This window comes from Oncorhynchus tshawytscha, linkage group LG08, assembly GCF_018296145.1.
Source record: "Oncorhynchus tshawytscha isolate Ot180627B linkage group LG08, Otsh_v2.0, whole genome shotgun sequence".
Classification (NCBI taxonomy): Eukaryota; Metazoa; Chordata; class Actinopteri; order Salmoniformes; family Salmonidae; genus Oncorhynchus; species Oncorhynchus tshawytscha.
In genome coordinates this window covers 68,659,912-68,672,949 of record NC_056436.1, presented here as the reverse complement: position 1 = coordinate 68,672,949, position 13,038 = coordinate 68,659,912, and the positions used below count along the sequence as shown (strand labels likewise).

Below are 13,038 nucleotides of genomic sequence, written 5' to 3'. Positions count from 1 at the left end.
AGTCAGTGTATACGTCAATACTATTCTGACAGGCGACATCATTAACACAGGTTGTAATCTCACACTGCTGGGTGAGTACTGCTGCTTTATGTGCTGCTGCTAAAACAAGGCTTTAAAATGTCTCCCTCTTTTTATCTCCACAGCAGTACACGTTATTTTGTCAGGGGATGAAACATTTGGAAGCTGTCAGAGTTCAGGAGAGAGAACACCTTGACCCTTAACCTCTGGTGAGCCCACCCCTAATCCCCAGTGTCCCACACACACTGTGCTCCAATAGCTCACATCTACACCACCATTACTGCTGCCCAAGGGCCTGGCTGTATATATCCCTGGCTCTAGCCCTGGCTCTAGCCCTGGCTCTAGCTCTAGCCCTACCATTCCCCAGCTGTGTAACTCTGCTGTTTTAGGGCCAGGCCGCATGCAGTCAACATTGTTAATGCGCAGCACAAGTGCTTCGCTTGGGAATTCAGAAGGAAAGGACTGTAGCTCTCCCTCAACCGTTGTACATAAGGGATGGAGTCAGGAATAGTTATTGCCCCTTTTCTGGGTCACATACCATGCCAATACAAGAGGTAAAGGAAGTCTACCAGACCCAGAACTGATACTGGAACAGAAATAGAAGATCAGTCATGCATAGATCGGTACTAGGCAGGTGAGTCTACTTGGCTTGCATGACCTTGCTGTTCTATATATGCCCGGTGTCAATGTTGACTCTGAATAACCACACAGGGTAGGCGAGAGACAGACATTCTTTCCTTGGAGAGTTCTCTCTGCTTGGGTTCCTTGTCTCTCCAGCAACACACCTATAGCAGCGCTCACAGCGGCGTCTCCGGACACCCACCCCACTGTCTGTCTGTCGTTATGGTGGAGACTGTGAGACCGTGGTCAGACGAGAGGCGGGCGCGGTCTGATGGTTGGTCGGTGAGTTAGGGCTGAAGGTTTTCTAGAGGGCCTGGTGGAGCAGCTCCAGCCCCAGACCTTTTGTTCTTTGTTTGCCGCTGTGAGGTACATGTGTTGCAGTTTAGCCCACGCCTCCCACACCTAAATGGATAATTGTATCAAAATTTCAATGGCAGGACCAGCTCTAGACCACTGCTGCGGCCACAGGGGAGTTACTCAGAAGTGCAGGCACACTTTGGATTGTGCCATGTTAAGGAAAGAGGGGGGTTAGTTGCCACCAGTGTTAATACATGACTCATGTGGTGAAAACTGAACACTCCTCTCCCAGTTTCCTCCTCCCGCCACCAAACTCATAATACTCCTGGAAATAGAGTGCCTCAACAGTTACCACCACAAACTCATCTGTTGCCTTGAGGGACAATGATTGACACTTATTTTCCAGACGGCTCACAGTTTCTTGTCTCTCTAACGGCCCGTGAACTATCGGTGAGTTAAGGTTTGTGAGTCTATAACATGTTGAGAGACGAAAAGCTGTTGACAGTGAGTAGCGTGAGTAGTGTTTACAGTGCTACAGTTGACACTGGAGATGACACATTAACACTTCTGAACAGTGAAATATGCGTGTGAGGGAGAGAGTCGTCCCTTTTGATCACGTTTTCACCGACGTGACAATGATCTAATTCTGATTACTGCTTTTGTGACACAGAACCACAGAACTCCGTGACCTGACCCACCCGGGCATCCTAGGACATGTTTGTTTTTGTCCTCATTCATTGTAGTCAAATATGTTGCAAGTTCAAAGCAAAAGCACATATGGACACATGAATCCATGCTAGTGAGTAGTGGATGAAAGACAGAAAGATGAAAGGATGTTTGATGGAATTGAATCCATTCTGGTCTCAGATTAAATGAAGCTGAACAAGGAGAGACACAGAGAAAGAGTTGTCCGTTGTAAGTAGTAGGACAAGCAGTGAGGGAGTCAGTTCTGTCTAGACGTTGATACCTAGGGCAAGAGGAGGTTGGGGTTAAGTCTGTCTAGACTTTGATACCTAGGGCAAGAGGAGGTTGGGGTTAAAGGTAGTGGGTGTACTTAAATATGGAAATATGTTAAAGGTTATAGTTAGTTGAGGAGAGGTTTTGGCTGGGAGCCAGAAAGGTTCATGGTCAAGGTTAGTGTCAGGGTTAGCAATAAGTAATCTTCTAAACATGAGTACATTGATAACAATACAAGTAGTTGATGGAATTTTCATTGTGCTATAATTAATATGCTATCCGTACCAAAGACACCATTACGCTCGTCTATTCTCACGTAATGTTAGTGAGAACAGCTCAGAACAATGTTATCCTAAATAACCCCCCACTCCCCCCAGGCCCTGTGTGGCTAGCTAGGCCCTCCATGACCCAACAGAACCCTGCCAGCCTCCGCTAGGCTGCTGGTAGAAACAGGGGTTTGATCCAACTGAAAGGATGCAAATTAGCCACCTTGACCAGTTCACCACATTATAGTAGCTTTCATCCAGAGGCTCCTTGGAGTGGCCAGCAGGTAGCTGACTGACTAGAGGATTGGGCTGAGCCCTCAGCAGGCAGGATTCACCGTGGCCTGCCCACCCACCTTTCCTCCCCCCGCCACACCCTGCCTCGCCCCTCACAGCCAAGCACAAAAGAGAAGTAAAGAAAATGCTGGGTGTAATTTCCTCTGGAGTCAACATGTGCCTGTTGCTGCAAACCGCTTATGGCTCTATAAAAGATACCAGAAGACTTCTAATTAGCATTTCCTCCAGCGCAGCGCTAGCCTCCCCTCTGTCTCTCATGCTGTGTGGAGGGACGCTGACGACAACGCTCTCTAATTTGCCTGACTGCCGTCCTGCCTGCTTGCCTCTCTCTGGCTTTAATTCATGTGAGGTACAACAGACACTCAGTCACTGCTGTAATTAGCTATCAGCAGGCAGTCATACAAAGAAACATGTCAATTTTACGTTGTGAAAAACATGGCTCCATGAGATTTGTAATGGGGTCTTGATAATTGATTAACTTGATAGTCACACATTGAACAAAAAGCTTTAGTCTATTTTAAAAATGAACCTCAAATCCTCTGAACTTACGATCTCCTTCTGACGTTCTTGACATGTCAAGTTCTATGATTATCTTCTAGTCTGTGAATGTCTTTGCTCAAGTAGAACTCATATGTCATTCAGGTCCATATCACTGCTCAAATCTTATGACCTGTAAGAGGAAGGTAAAATAGCTCTGCTTCATTCTCTTCATGAACAGTATTGTTTTGGTAATAGTGGACCACCATCATGGAATGGAATTACCACATAACTCTATTCTATGTTTTCTAACATAAAAAGAACAACTCATCTTTCCATTATTTTGATGTTTTATTAAAGACTGTTATTTTGTCTTTTTGCTCCATTGCAGACACAGTGGCACGTGTTTGAACACAGGTACCCAGTATGAATGGAGAATGAGGCTTTTTGAGGGGGAGGCCCAAAAAGTTCTCCCAGTAGGAAAAAATAATATGGGACCTTATAAACACGGCCTAAACATTAAGAGTGTTTGTAAGGAAACCTGCAGAGTTCGAGCTCCCCCAGACCTACCGTCTCCAACCTTATCGCCGCCCTCTACCTTCCCCCTGCCCGTCTGTGTGTGCTCTGTGGGACTGGAGCAGAGGAAAAGTGGCCCCCTGTCCCCCAGCCTAGCGCTACAGCAGTCCAGCACCACTTTCCTCTCCACTACACACAGGAGCCAGAGCTGGAGCTGTCTGCTCAGCTGTGCTTTGCCTCTGTCATCGCGTCAGGCCATGCTACTGACGGCTGCCTGCCTGACGTACTTTCTTCAACAGGACAATCTTTTTCCACCACTCAATAAAAACTCCAACTGGTCACAGATGACATCAAATGTATTGAATGTATAAACATAGTATTAGAAGAAAATAAATCCAATCCTTAGGAAAAAGTCCAATGATCTAATAGCGCTGCATGAGGGAAAACCTGTTCTCTCCCTCCACACCTGTTTAGGGATAACATCCCCAAACATTAGTGCAGAGTGAAGGAATGAGCCCTGGCTGAAACCTCTTTAGACAAGATAATGCCCCCCTAATTCCACCTCAGTGCTGCTGAATAGCCGCTCTCCCGTGCCAATGGAACCATTACTATACCCAGGCTTACTCTCCCAGAGCCCTGGGCCAATAGTAACAATGGGGGCTGGGCTAGAAAAAACACTTGGTGGGCTTGGGCTCTCTGGACTCTCCTGTGCCTCACTACACTGTTGAGAAGCAAGGTGTGGCCTTTGCGCTGTAGTAAGACCCTCTGGACCAGAACAGTGGGATGAAATCAGGACAAAGGACAGCACACACACACACACACCTGACCTGACCCTAACACACCTGGTGACCTGAGGTTCCATCAGACAACAGGGATGTTGATGCTATGTAGAGAAGACAGAGTGGACAATCAGCTTAGTCTCTACTCCTGTGGTGTTCAGTGCTACTAGGAAACTTTTATATCTCAAATCAAAAATAAAAATAAAATAAGAATAAGAAATAAAGTAACAAGTAATTAAAGAGCAGCAGTAAAATAACAATAGCGAGACTATATACAGGGGGGTACCGGTATAGAGTCAATGTGCAGGGACACTGGTTAGTTGAGGTAATAATTTATTAAAGTGACTATGTATAGATGAGGATAACAGAAAGTAGCAATGCTGTAAAAGAGGGGGGGGGGGCAATGCAATTAGTCTGGGTGGCCATTTGATGAGGTGTTCAGGAATCAATCTCACTATTGGTCATTTACCGATAAAAACTCAATGTTCTTATTTAAAATGTAAATAAATCCGGTATGTTATTTTACACAGACTCTGTTGTCACAATAAGGAGTTGTTGCAATTCATCTGTGAATGTTTTAACAACGTGTGAATCATTATTTCCTGCGTACCACACACAGTTGTTGACACAAAGTTAATCAAAACACAGTTGGATAGTGTGTGTGTGTGTGTGTGTGTGTGTGTGTGTGTGTGTGTGTGTGTGTGTGTGTGTGTGTGTGTGTGTGTGTGTGTGTGTGTGTGTGTGTGTGTGTGTGTGTGTGTGTGTGTGTGTGTGTGTGTGTTTACAGTATATACAGTGCATTCGGAAAGTGGTCAGACCCCTTGACTTTTTCCACATTTTGTTACTTTACAGCCTTATTCTAAAATATATTGAATAATTATTTTCCTCAATCTACACACAATACCCCATGACAAAGATTTTGAAAAACAGAAAACAGAAATACCTTATTTACATAAGTATTCAGACCCTTTGCTATGACACTCAAAATTGAGATCATGTGCATCCTGTTTCCATTGATCATCCTTGATGTTTCTACAACTTGATTGGAGTCCACCTGTGGTAAATTCAATTGATTGGACATGATTTGGAGGCACACACCTGTCTATATAAGGTCCCACAGTTGACAGTGCATGTCAGAGCAAAAACCAAGCCATGAGGTTAAAGGAATTGACCATAGAGCTCAGAGACAGGATTGTGTCGAGGTACAGATCTAGGGAAGGGTACCAAAACATTTCTGCAGTATTGAAGGTCTCCAAGAAAATAGTGGCCTCTATAATTTTTAAATGGAAGAAGTTTGGAACCACCAAGACTCTTCCTAGAGCTGGCTGCCCGGCCAAACTGAGCAATCGGGGGAGAAGAGCCTTGGTCAGGGAGGTGACCAAGAACCCGATGTTCACTCTGACAGAGCTTCAGAGTACCTCTGTGGAGATGGGAGAACCTTCCAGAAGGACAACCATCATCTCTGCAGCACTCCATCAATCAGGTCTTTATGGTAGAGTGGCCAGATGTAAGCCACTCCTCAGTTGAAGTCACATGACAGCTCGCTTGGAGTTTGCCAAAAGGCACCTAAAGACTCTCAGACTATGAGAAACAAGATGATCTGGTCTGATTGAACTCTTTGGCCTGAATGCCAAGCGTCACATCTGGAGGAAACCAGGCACTGCTCATCACCTGGCCAATATCATTCCTACGGTGAAGCATGGTGGTGGCAGCATCATGAAGTGGGAATGGTTTTCAGCAGCAGGGACTGGGAGACTAGTCAGGATCGAGGAAAAGATGAATGGAGCAAAGTACAGAGCGATCCTTGATGAAAACCTACTACAGAGCGCTCAGGACCTCAGACTGGGGCGAAGGTTCACCTTCAAAAGTACAATGACACTAAGCACACAGCCAAGACAACGCAGGAGTGGCTTCGGGACAAGTCTGAATGTCCTTGAGTGGCCCAGCCAGAGCCCGAAAATCTCTGGAGACCTGAAAATATCTGTGCAGCGACGCTCCCCATCCAACCTGAGAGAGCTTGAGAGGATCTGCAGAGAAGAATGGGAGAAACTCCCTAAATACACAGGCCTGCCAAGCTTGTAGAATCATACCCAAGAAGACTCGGGGCTGTAATTGCTGCCAAAGGTGCTTCAACAAAGTACCAGTTAAAGAGTCTGAATACTTAGGTAATTTTAACATTTAAGTTATTTTTTTATTAATACATATGCAAAAGAATCTAAACCTGTTTTTGCTTTGTCATTATGGGGTATTGTGTGTAGATTGATGACGAAAAAAATGATTTAATACATTTTAGAATAAGGTTGTAATGTAACAGAATGTGGAAAAAGTCAAGGGTTCTGAATACTTTCCGAAAGCACTGTATGTGTGTGTGTTAGCCCAGTCTGCAGTGGACTCTGGGTTAGAATAGGTTCACTGTGTATTCCTGTGGGTCGTGCCAGAGGGTCGGCCCAAACAAAGCAGCGCTCTCTCTCAGCCTTGTCCGTTTGACTGCCTGCCTGCGCAGTTTAGGTTAAAGGCAGTTAATTGGTTTCCTGCTCAGGGTTACGTCAACACGCTGTCTTGTTTTAAACATTGCGGAAACTTGAGAGAAGCAACAATATGGCACTGTTTGCTCACCCCTGCCTCACATAGCCAGTTAGAATAATACCAGAGTTTTGCCTGCTTATCATTCCTATAGAGCTGTAGAACTTCCTACGCTCTGAAAGCCAAACACACGGTCATTTAGACACCTCACACTCCACTGATCTCCAAGCAGAATTATTCATCCTGTTTCACACAGAGAGGTCCTGAACACTGGTCACTTTAATTATTACATACTGTTTTATCCACTTCATATGTATATACTGTATTATAGTCATGGCTCATCATATATAACTTACTGCTGTAAACACCTTTTCTATTCATATACTGTCTATACTCACCATCCTACATAACTACTGCTGTACACACCTTTTCTATTCATATACTGTCTATACACACCATCCTACATAACTACTGCTGTACACACCTTTTCTATTCATATACTGTCTATACACACCATCCTACATAACTACTGCTGTACACACCTTTTCTATTCATATACTGTCTATACACACCATCCTACATAACTACTGCTGTACACACCTTTTCTATTCATATACTGTCTATACTGTCTATACACACCATCCTATATAACTTACTGCTGTACACACCTTTTCTATTCATATACTGTCTATACTCACCATCCTATATAACTACTGCTGTACACACCTTTTCTATTCATATACTGTCTATACACACCATCCAACATAACTACTGCTGTACACACCTTTTCTATTCATAAACTGTCTATACACACCATCCTATATAACTACTGCTGTACACACCTTTTCTATTCATATACTGTCTATACACACCATCCTCTATAACTACTGCTGTACACACCTTTTCTATTCATATACTGTCTATACTGTCTATACACACCATCCTATATAACTTACTGCTGTATACACCTTTTATATTCATATACTGTCTATACACACCATCCTATATAACTTACTGCTGTACACACCTTTTCTATTCATATACTGTCTATACACACCATCCTGTATTAACTTACTGCTGTAAACACCTTTTCTATTCATATACTGTCTATACTCACCATCCTATATAACTTACTGTTGTACACACCTTTTCTATTCATATACTGTCTATACACACCATCCTATATAACTTACTGCTGTATACACCTTTTATATTCATATACTGTCTATACACACCATCCTATATAACTTACTGCTGTACACACCTTTTCTATTCATATACTGTCTATACTGTCTATACACACCATCCTATATAACTTACTGCTGTAAACACCTTTTCTATTCATATACTGTCTATACTCACCATCCTATATAACTTACTGTTGTACACACCTTTTCTATTCATATACTGTCTATACTCACCATCCTATATAACTTACTGTTATACACACCTTTTCTATTCATATACTGTCTATACTCACCATCCTATATAACTTACTGTTGTACACACCTTTTCTATTCATATACTGTCTATACTCACCATCCTGTATAACTTACTGTTGTACACACCTTTTCTATTCATATACTGTCTATACTCACCATCCTATATAACTTACTGCTGTACAAACCTTTTCTATTCGTATACTGTCCCATACACACCATCCTAATATATACAGTGGGGAGAACAAGTATTTGATACACTGCCGATTTGCAGGTTTTCCTACTTACAAAGCATGTAGAGGTCTGTAATTTTTATCATAGGTACACTTCAACTGAGAGAGACAGAATCTAAAACAAAAATCCAGAAAATCACATTGTATAATTTTTAAGTAAATAATTTGCATTTTATTGCATGACATAAGTATTTGATCATCTACCAACCAGTAAGAATTCCGGATCTCACAGACCTGTTAGTTTTTCTTTAAGAAGCCCTCCTGTTCTCCACTCATTACCTGTATTAACTGCACCTGTTTGAACTCGTTACCTGTATAAAAGACACAAGTCCACACACTCAATCAAACAGACTCCAACCTCTCCACAATGGCCAAGACCAGAGAGCTGTGTAAGGACATCAGGGATAAAATTGTAGACCTGCACAAGGCTGGGATGGGCTACAGGACAATAGGCATATTGTGTGTGTATATATATATATATATATACACAAAAGGTGCTGTACACACCTTTTCTATTCATATACTGTCTTTACACACACACACACACACACACATGCATATTCCAGTCTCTGACATTACTCATTCTGATATTTCTTAATTTAGATTTTTCTGAATTGTGTGTATTTTTGTTTTTTATTGTTAGATATTACTGCACTGTTGGAGCTAGAAACACAAGCATTTTGCTGCACCTGCGATAACATCTCCAAATCTGTGTACACGACCACAAAACTTTGATTTGATCCGGTTGGAGCTCAAAGCAAATAAATCAGAGATCCTCCAGCAGTTTGTACTCATCCTTAGACCCCATGTGATTTATGCGACGCCATTTGCAGACATTAGTACTTGGGTCCTAGATGAAATAGCTCACCTCACTGAAACAATAACTGACCACTAGATTTATGTGGCCATATCTGAAGGATACTTTGTGGTACTGGCAGGGGGTAGGAGAACTCTCGTCTTTGACCCATTGGTTTTATATTGGCTTCGTTTCCTCTGTAGAGTGACAAGTAGATCATTTTTCAGCAATATTTATAAAAATTAAGACTACATAAACACCCAACTTTGATGTTTTTTAGATACTAGAGTAATGTGCTTTGTCTTCCACAGTCCTATGATCAGATTTATTCAGAATGGGAATTAATAGTCCTATGAATGTTATAAGCCCTTTCTTTTGCTATGTAATTATCTTCATACTCCATACATGGGTGTAAGTCACAGAGGCTAACCCTCAGTCAATGAATGACTGACTGTTTTTCAGATGACACAGCAGCGAGCCAGACAGACGCTCCACCTGCCGTAGTGGAACCCAATGCTGAGCTCACCCAGCTTGACCCTACAGGAGAGCCCTGGGGTGAGTAGCCGACTGCTTCCCTTTACTACATTACAGCCCTGCAGAATGTTATTGAAGTCTGTGTTAACCTTCATGATGGGTCTTCTCTGCAGTGAAGCCTCGGTTTAGTCAGCCCACTAAGATGCGCAGGCGGGTGCTGTACAAGCCGGTGGGCAGCTCAGTGAGGTTCAAGTGCCAGGCCAGCGGCACCCCTCCCCCCGTCATCACCTGGTGGAAGGACCAGACCCCGCTGCCACCCCAGCGCCAGGGCAAGCGCTCCCAGTGGACCCTCACCCTAAAGAACCTGCAGACCCAGGACAGTGCCAAGTACACCTGCCATGTCTCCAACCCAGCCGGGCACATCAACGCCACCTACAAGCTGGATGTCATCGGTAAGGACAGGTCACTGCACTGGCCTACACTACCACCACAAATCATTTTACAGCACACTCCAGTTGTATTTATACCCCAGGCCCCTCTTACGTTGCCACGGTAATTGTGCTGAGTGTGTTGGCATTATGATTCACATGCTTATGAATCCTGTCCATCTCCCTACAGAGCGCTCTCATTGCAAGCCTGTTCTGACCGGCACCCACCCGGTCAACACCACTGTGGAGTATGGTGGCACCGCCTCCTTCCAGTGTAAGGTCCACAGTGACGTGAAGCCTGTGGTCCAGTGGCTGAAGAGGGTTGACCCGGGCACAGAGGACCGCTATAACTCCACCCTGGAAGTCGGAGGGCAGCATTTTGTGGTTCTGCCCACAGGGGACGTGTGGTCCCGGCCTGACGGCTCCTACCTCAACAAGCTGGCTATCATCAAGGCCCGTGATGGGGATGCTGGGATGTACATTTGCCTGGGAGCTAACACAATGGGTTACAGCTTCCGCAGTGCTTACCTCACTGTGCTGCCAGGTGAGTACAGCCATTCACTAACTGTAGAATGGGACTTTACTGGGATGGAATGGCAGTAGGTTATTCTTGTTATATCTTGTCTTAAACACGTCAGAAAGCTTAGATCTGTAGAGTTCACTGATCTCTCCACTGTTGTGTGTCCAGACCCTCAGGTGGAGAACACAGTGACTCCTCCACACCTGAGCTCCGGCCTGCCCTGGCCTCTGATTATCGGCATCCCTGCAGCAGCCCTCCTCATCGTAGGCACCATTGTACTCTGGCTGTGCCACAGCCGCCGACGCCACAACACCTTGCCACCCCGCCCCATGACCATGGTCCACCGAGACCAACACATCTCGGACAAAGAGCCCAGCACCAACACCCCCTGTAATGCCCTGAATAGCCCTGACTACCCCAGCCATAGACTGGTGGGCCTGGGTGCCCCAGTCCTTAGTGGGCCCCCTAAGATTTACTCCAACGTTTACACAGACATGCACTCGCACACACACTCCCACGCCCATATGGATGGTAAGGTCCATCAACACCAGCATTTCCACTACCAGTGCTAACCAGCCCCCTCTCATCCCACCCCACACCTACGGCCTTGTCTCCTAGCCACTGCTGCTATTCTCACCCAACAATGGACTATGAGCAAGGTAGATGGAAACTAGGAAAGGCTTGTAGTTCATATGAACTACACCTCCCATGATAAGCAGTGCTAAAACCCTTACCTGGGATACACATATTACTAAGCTGCCTGCTTTGTAGGAATACCGCTTCATTGAGAAGTCTCAGGGCAAGAAATACCCTCTCACATTTGTGCCAGAGTCATTTCTTTATCATGTGTTTTTTATACTAGACAACCAAGAGCAAACTCTAATTGTATTTTAAAGGATGAAAATTACTTACAAACAATATTTAGATGTCTTTGGATGCATGTAGCCCTGGATAAATAATTAATTAGTTAATATGAGATATTACCAGGTTTAGGTTCAATTTAGGTCAACTGAAATTTGATTAAAAGTATTCCAATTTACACAAATGAACATTTCTAATAGAATTAACCCCAACTCTGGAATGTACAATTTATTTTTTATTTTTTTAACACTCATCTAAACATGTACCGGTATCCAAACTCCCAAAGCATTAAGTAATATAAGGAACTTTTAAGTTTGTGTAAATTGGAAAATGTAACTGTGACAATTTCAAATCTAGACAAAATGTTTACAAATGTGAAAGCTTTTCTATTCTCATTATAGCAACACAAACTATGCTGTTCTCGGTTCTGATTAGGTGGTATTATTTTTGTTTCATGTAGGGAAGTACAATTCATCAGGGAAATTAGATGGATTTGGTGATGAGGGCTTTTTTATTTTTGTATTCAGATATTGTATATGTATCCAACTAAAAAAAGCAGTATTATTAGCAGTATTATTAGTAGTATTATTCACCCTATATGTGTAAGATGCCAAATTATTTTACAGTGCTATAGATGTGTATTTTACTTACATTTCTTGTGAGGTATATTTTTATATAAGGTACATGAGGATGAGTATTGTACCTGTGTCTATTGGTTTTTAAAACTCACCAAAAAGCTATTTAGTTGTTTTTACTTTACTCTTCTAATTTTATTTTGGTAACAACCATTATTCCAGATTGGATTGAGCTATGGGTCATTTAGTGAAAAATGACAAGTGTTGATTGTATTGTTAAGTTGAATTTACAACTTTATGCTGACCTAGTTGTCTCATATTTGATTAAGAATCTGACCATATGATGTATACTGTATATAAGATAATGATTACAAAGAAAATGTAACAGTCATTCCCCCTCATGATGTCATAGGTCTAGTCCCCAAGTGGTTTAGAATTGCCATGTTAATCTTATGCAATTCCTCTGTGAAACATTGCATGCTGCAACTCACCTCTGGTGCTCATGTACATTTAGTACTGTACAATAATATTTTTGTAATAAAATGTTTGTGTTTTATAACTGTTTTCTGTTTCGTGTAATGTTTGCGAAATGCATTTCAATTAAAACATTTTATTTTTTTACTTGTGAAATGTTTCTCTCTCTCAGAAAACAAAATGCTCACAAAACATTATTTTAAGAGTAACAAATTGCATCAAAATATCTATTTACCATGAAAACGTCAGGGAGTTCAGTTGTTTCTTACCATGTAAAATACTCAAGTTGTGTTGAGAATGTGTTTTATGCCATCTAGTGGCATTTCAGCGCCATAGCTTCATTCTTAGAAAAGACGTGTTGTTGAACAACAATTTATGTGTAATGTTTTCTCAACAACATTTTGTGTCAGTTCCTGCAATGAATTTGTTAAAACGCTGAAAACGTCCGTTCTTCTGTATCTCAGGTCCAAAATTGTCTGAGTTGGTCAAT

The 13,038-nt window shown here is 42.8% G+C and overlaps 1 protein-coding gene across 1 annotated transcript in view; it reads left to right on the top strand.

The window, feature by feature from the left end:
• LOC112256041 (fibroblast growth factor receptor-like 1) overlaps positions 1 to 12,633 on the top strand; it is a 56,140-nt gene extending 43,507 nt beyond the window's left edge. Inside the window, exons 4-7 of the mRNA XM_024428982.2 lie at positions 9,679 to 9,771; positions 9,864 to 10,142; positions 10,309 to 10,662; positions 10,807 to 12,633. Of these exons, the coding sequence (XP_024284750.1) occupies positions 9,679 to 9,771; positions 9,864 to 10,142; positions 10,309 to 10,662; positions 10,807 to 11,210 (1,130 nt within the window). The 3' untranslated portion in view covers positions 11,211 to 12,633. The remainder of the gene's footprint in view (positions 1 to 9,678; positions 9,772 to 9,863; positions 10,143 to 10,308; positions 10,663 to 10,806) is intronic.
• The last annotated feature ends 405 nt before the right edge of the window (positions 12,634 to 13,038 follow it).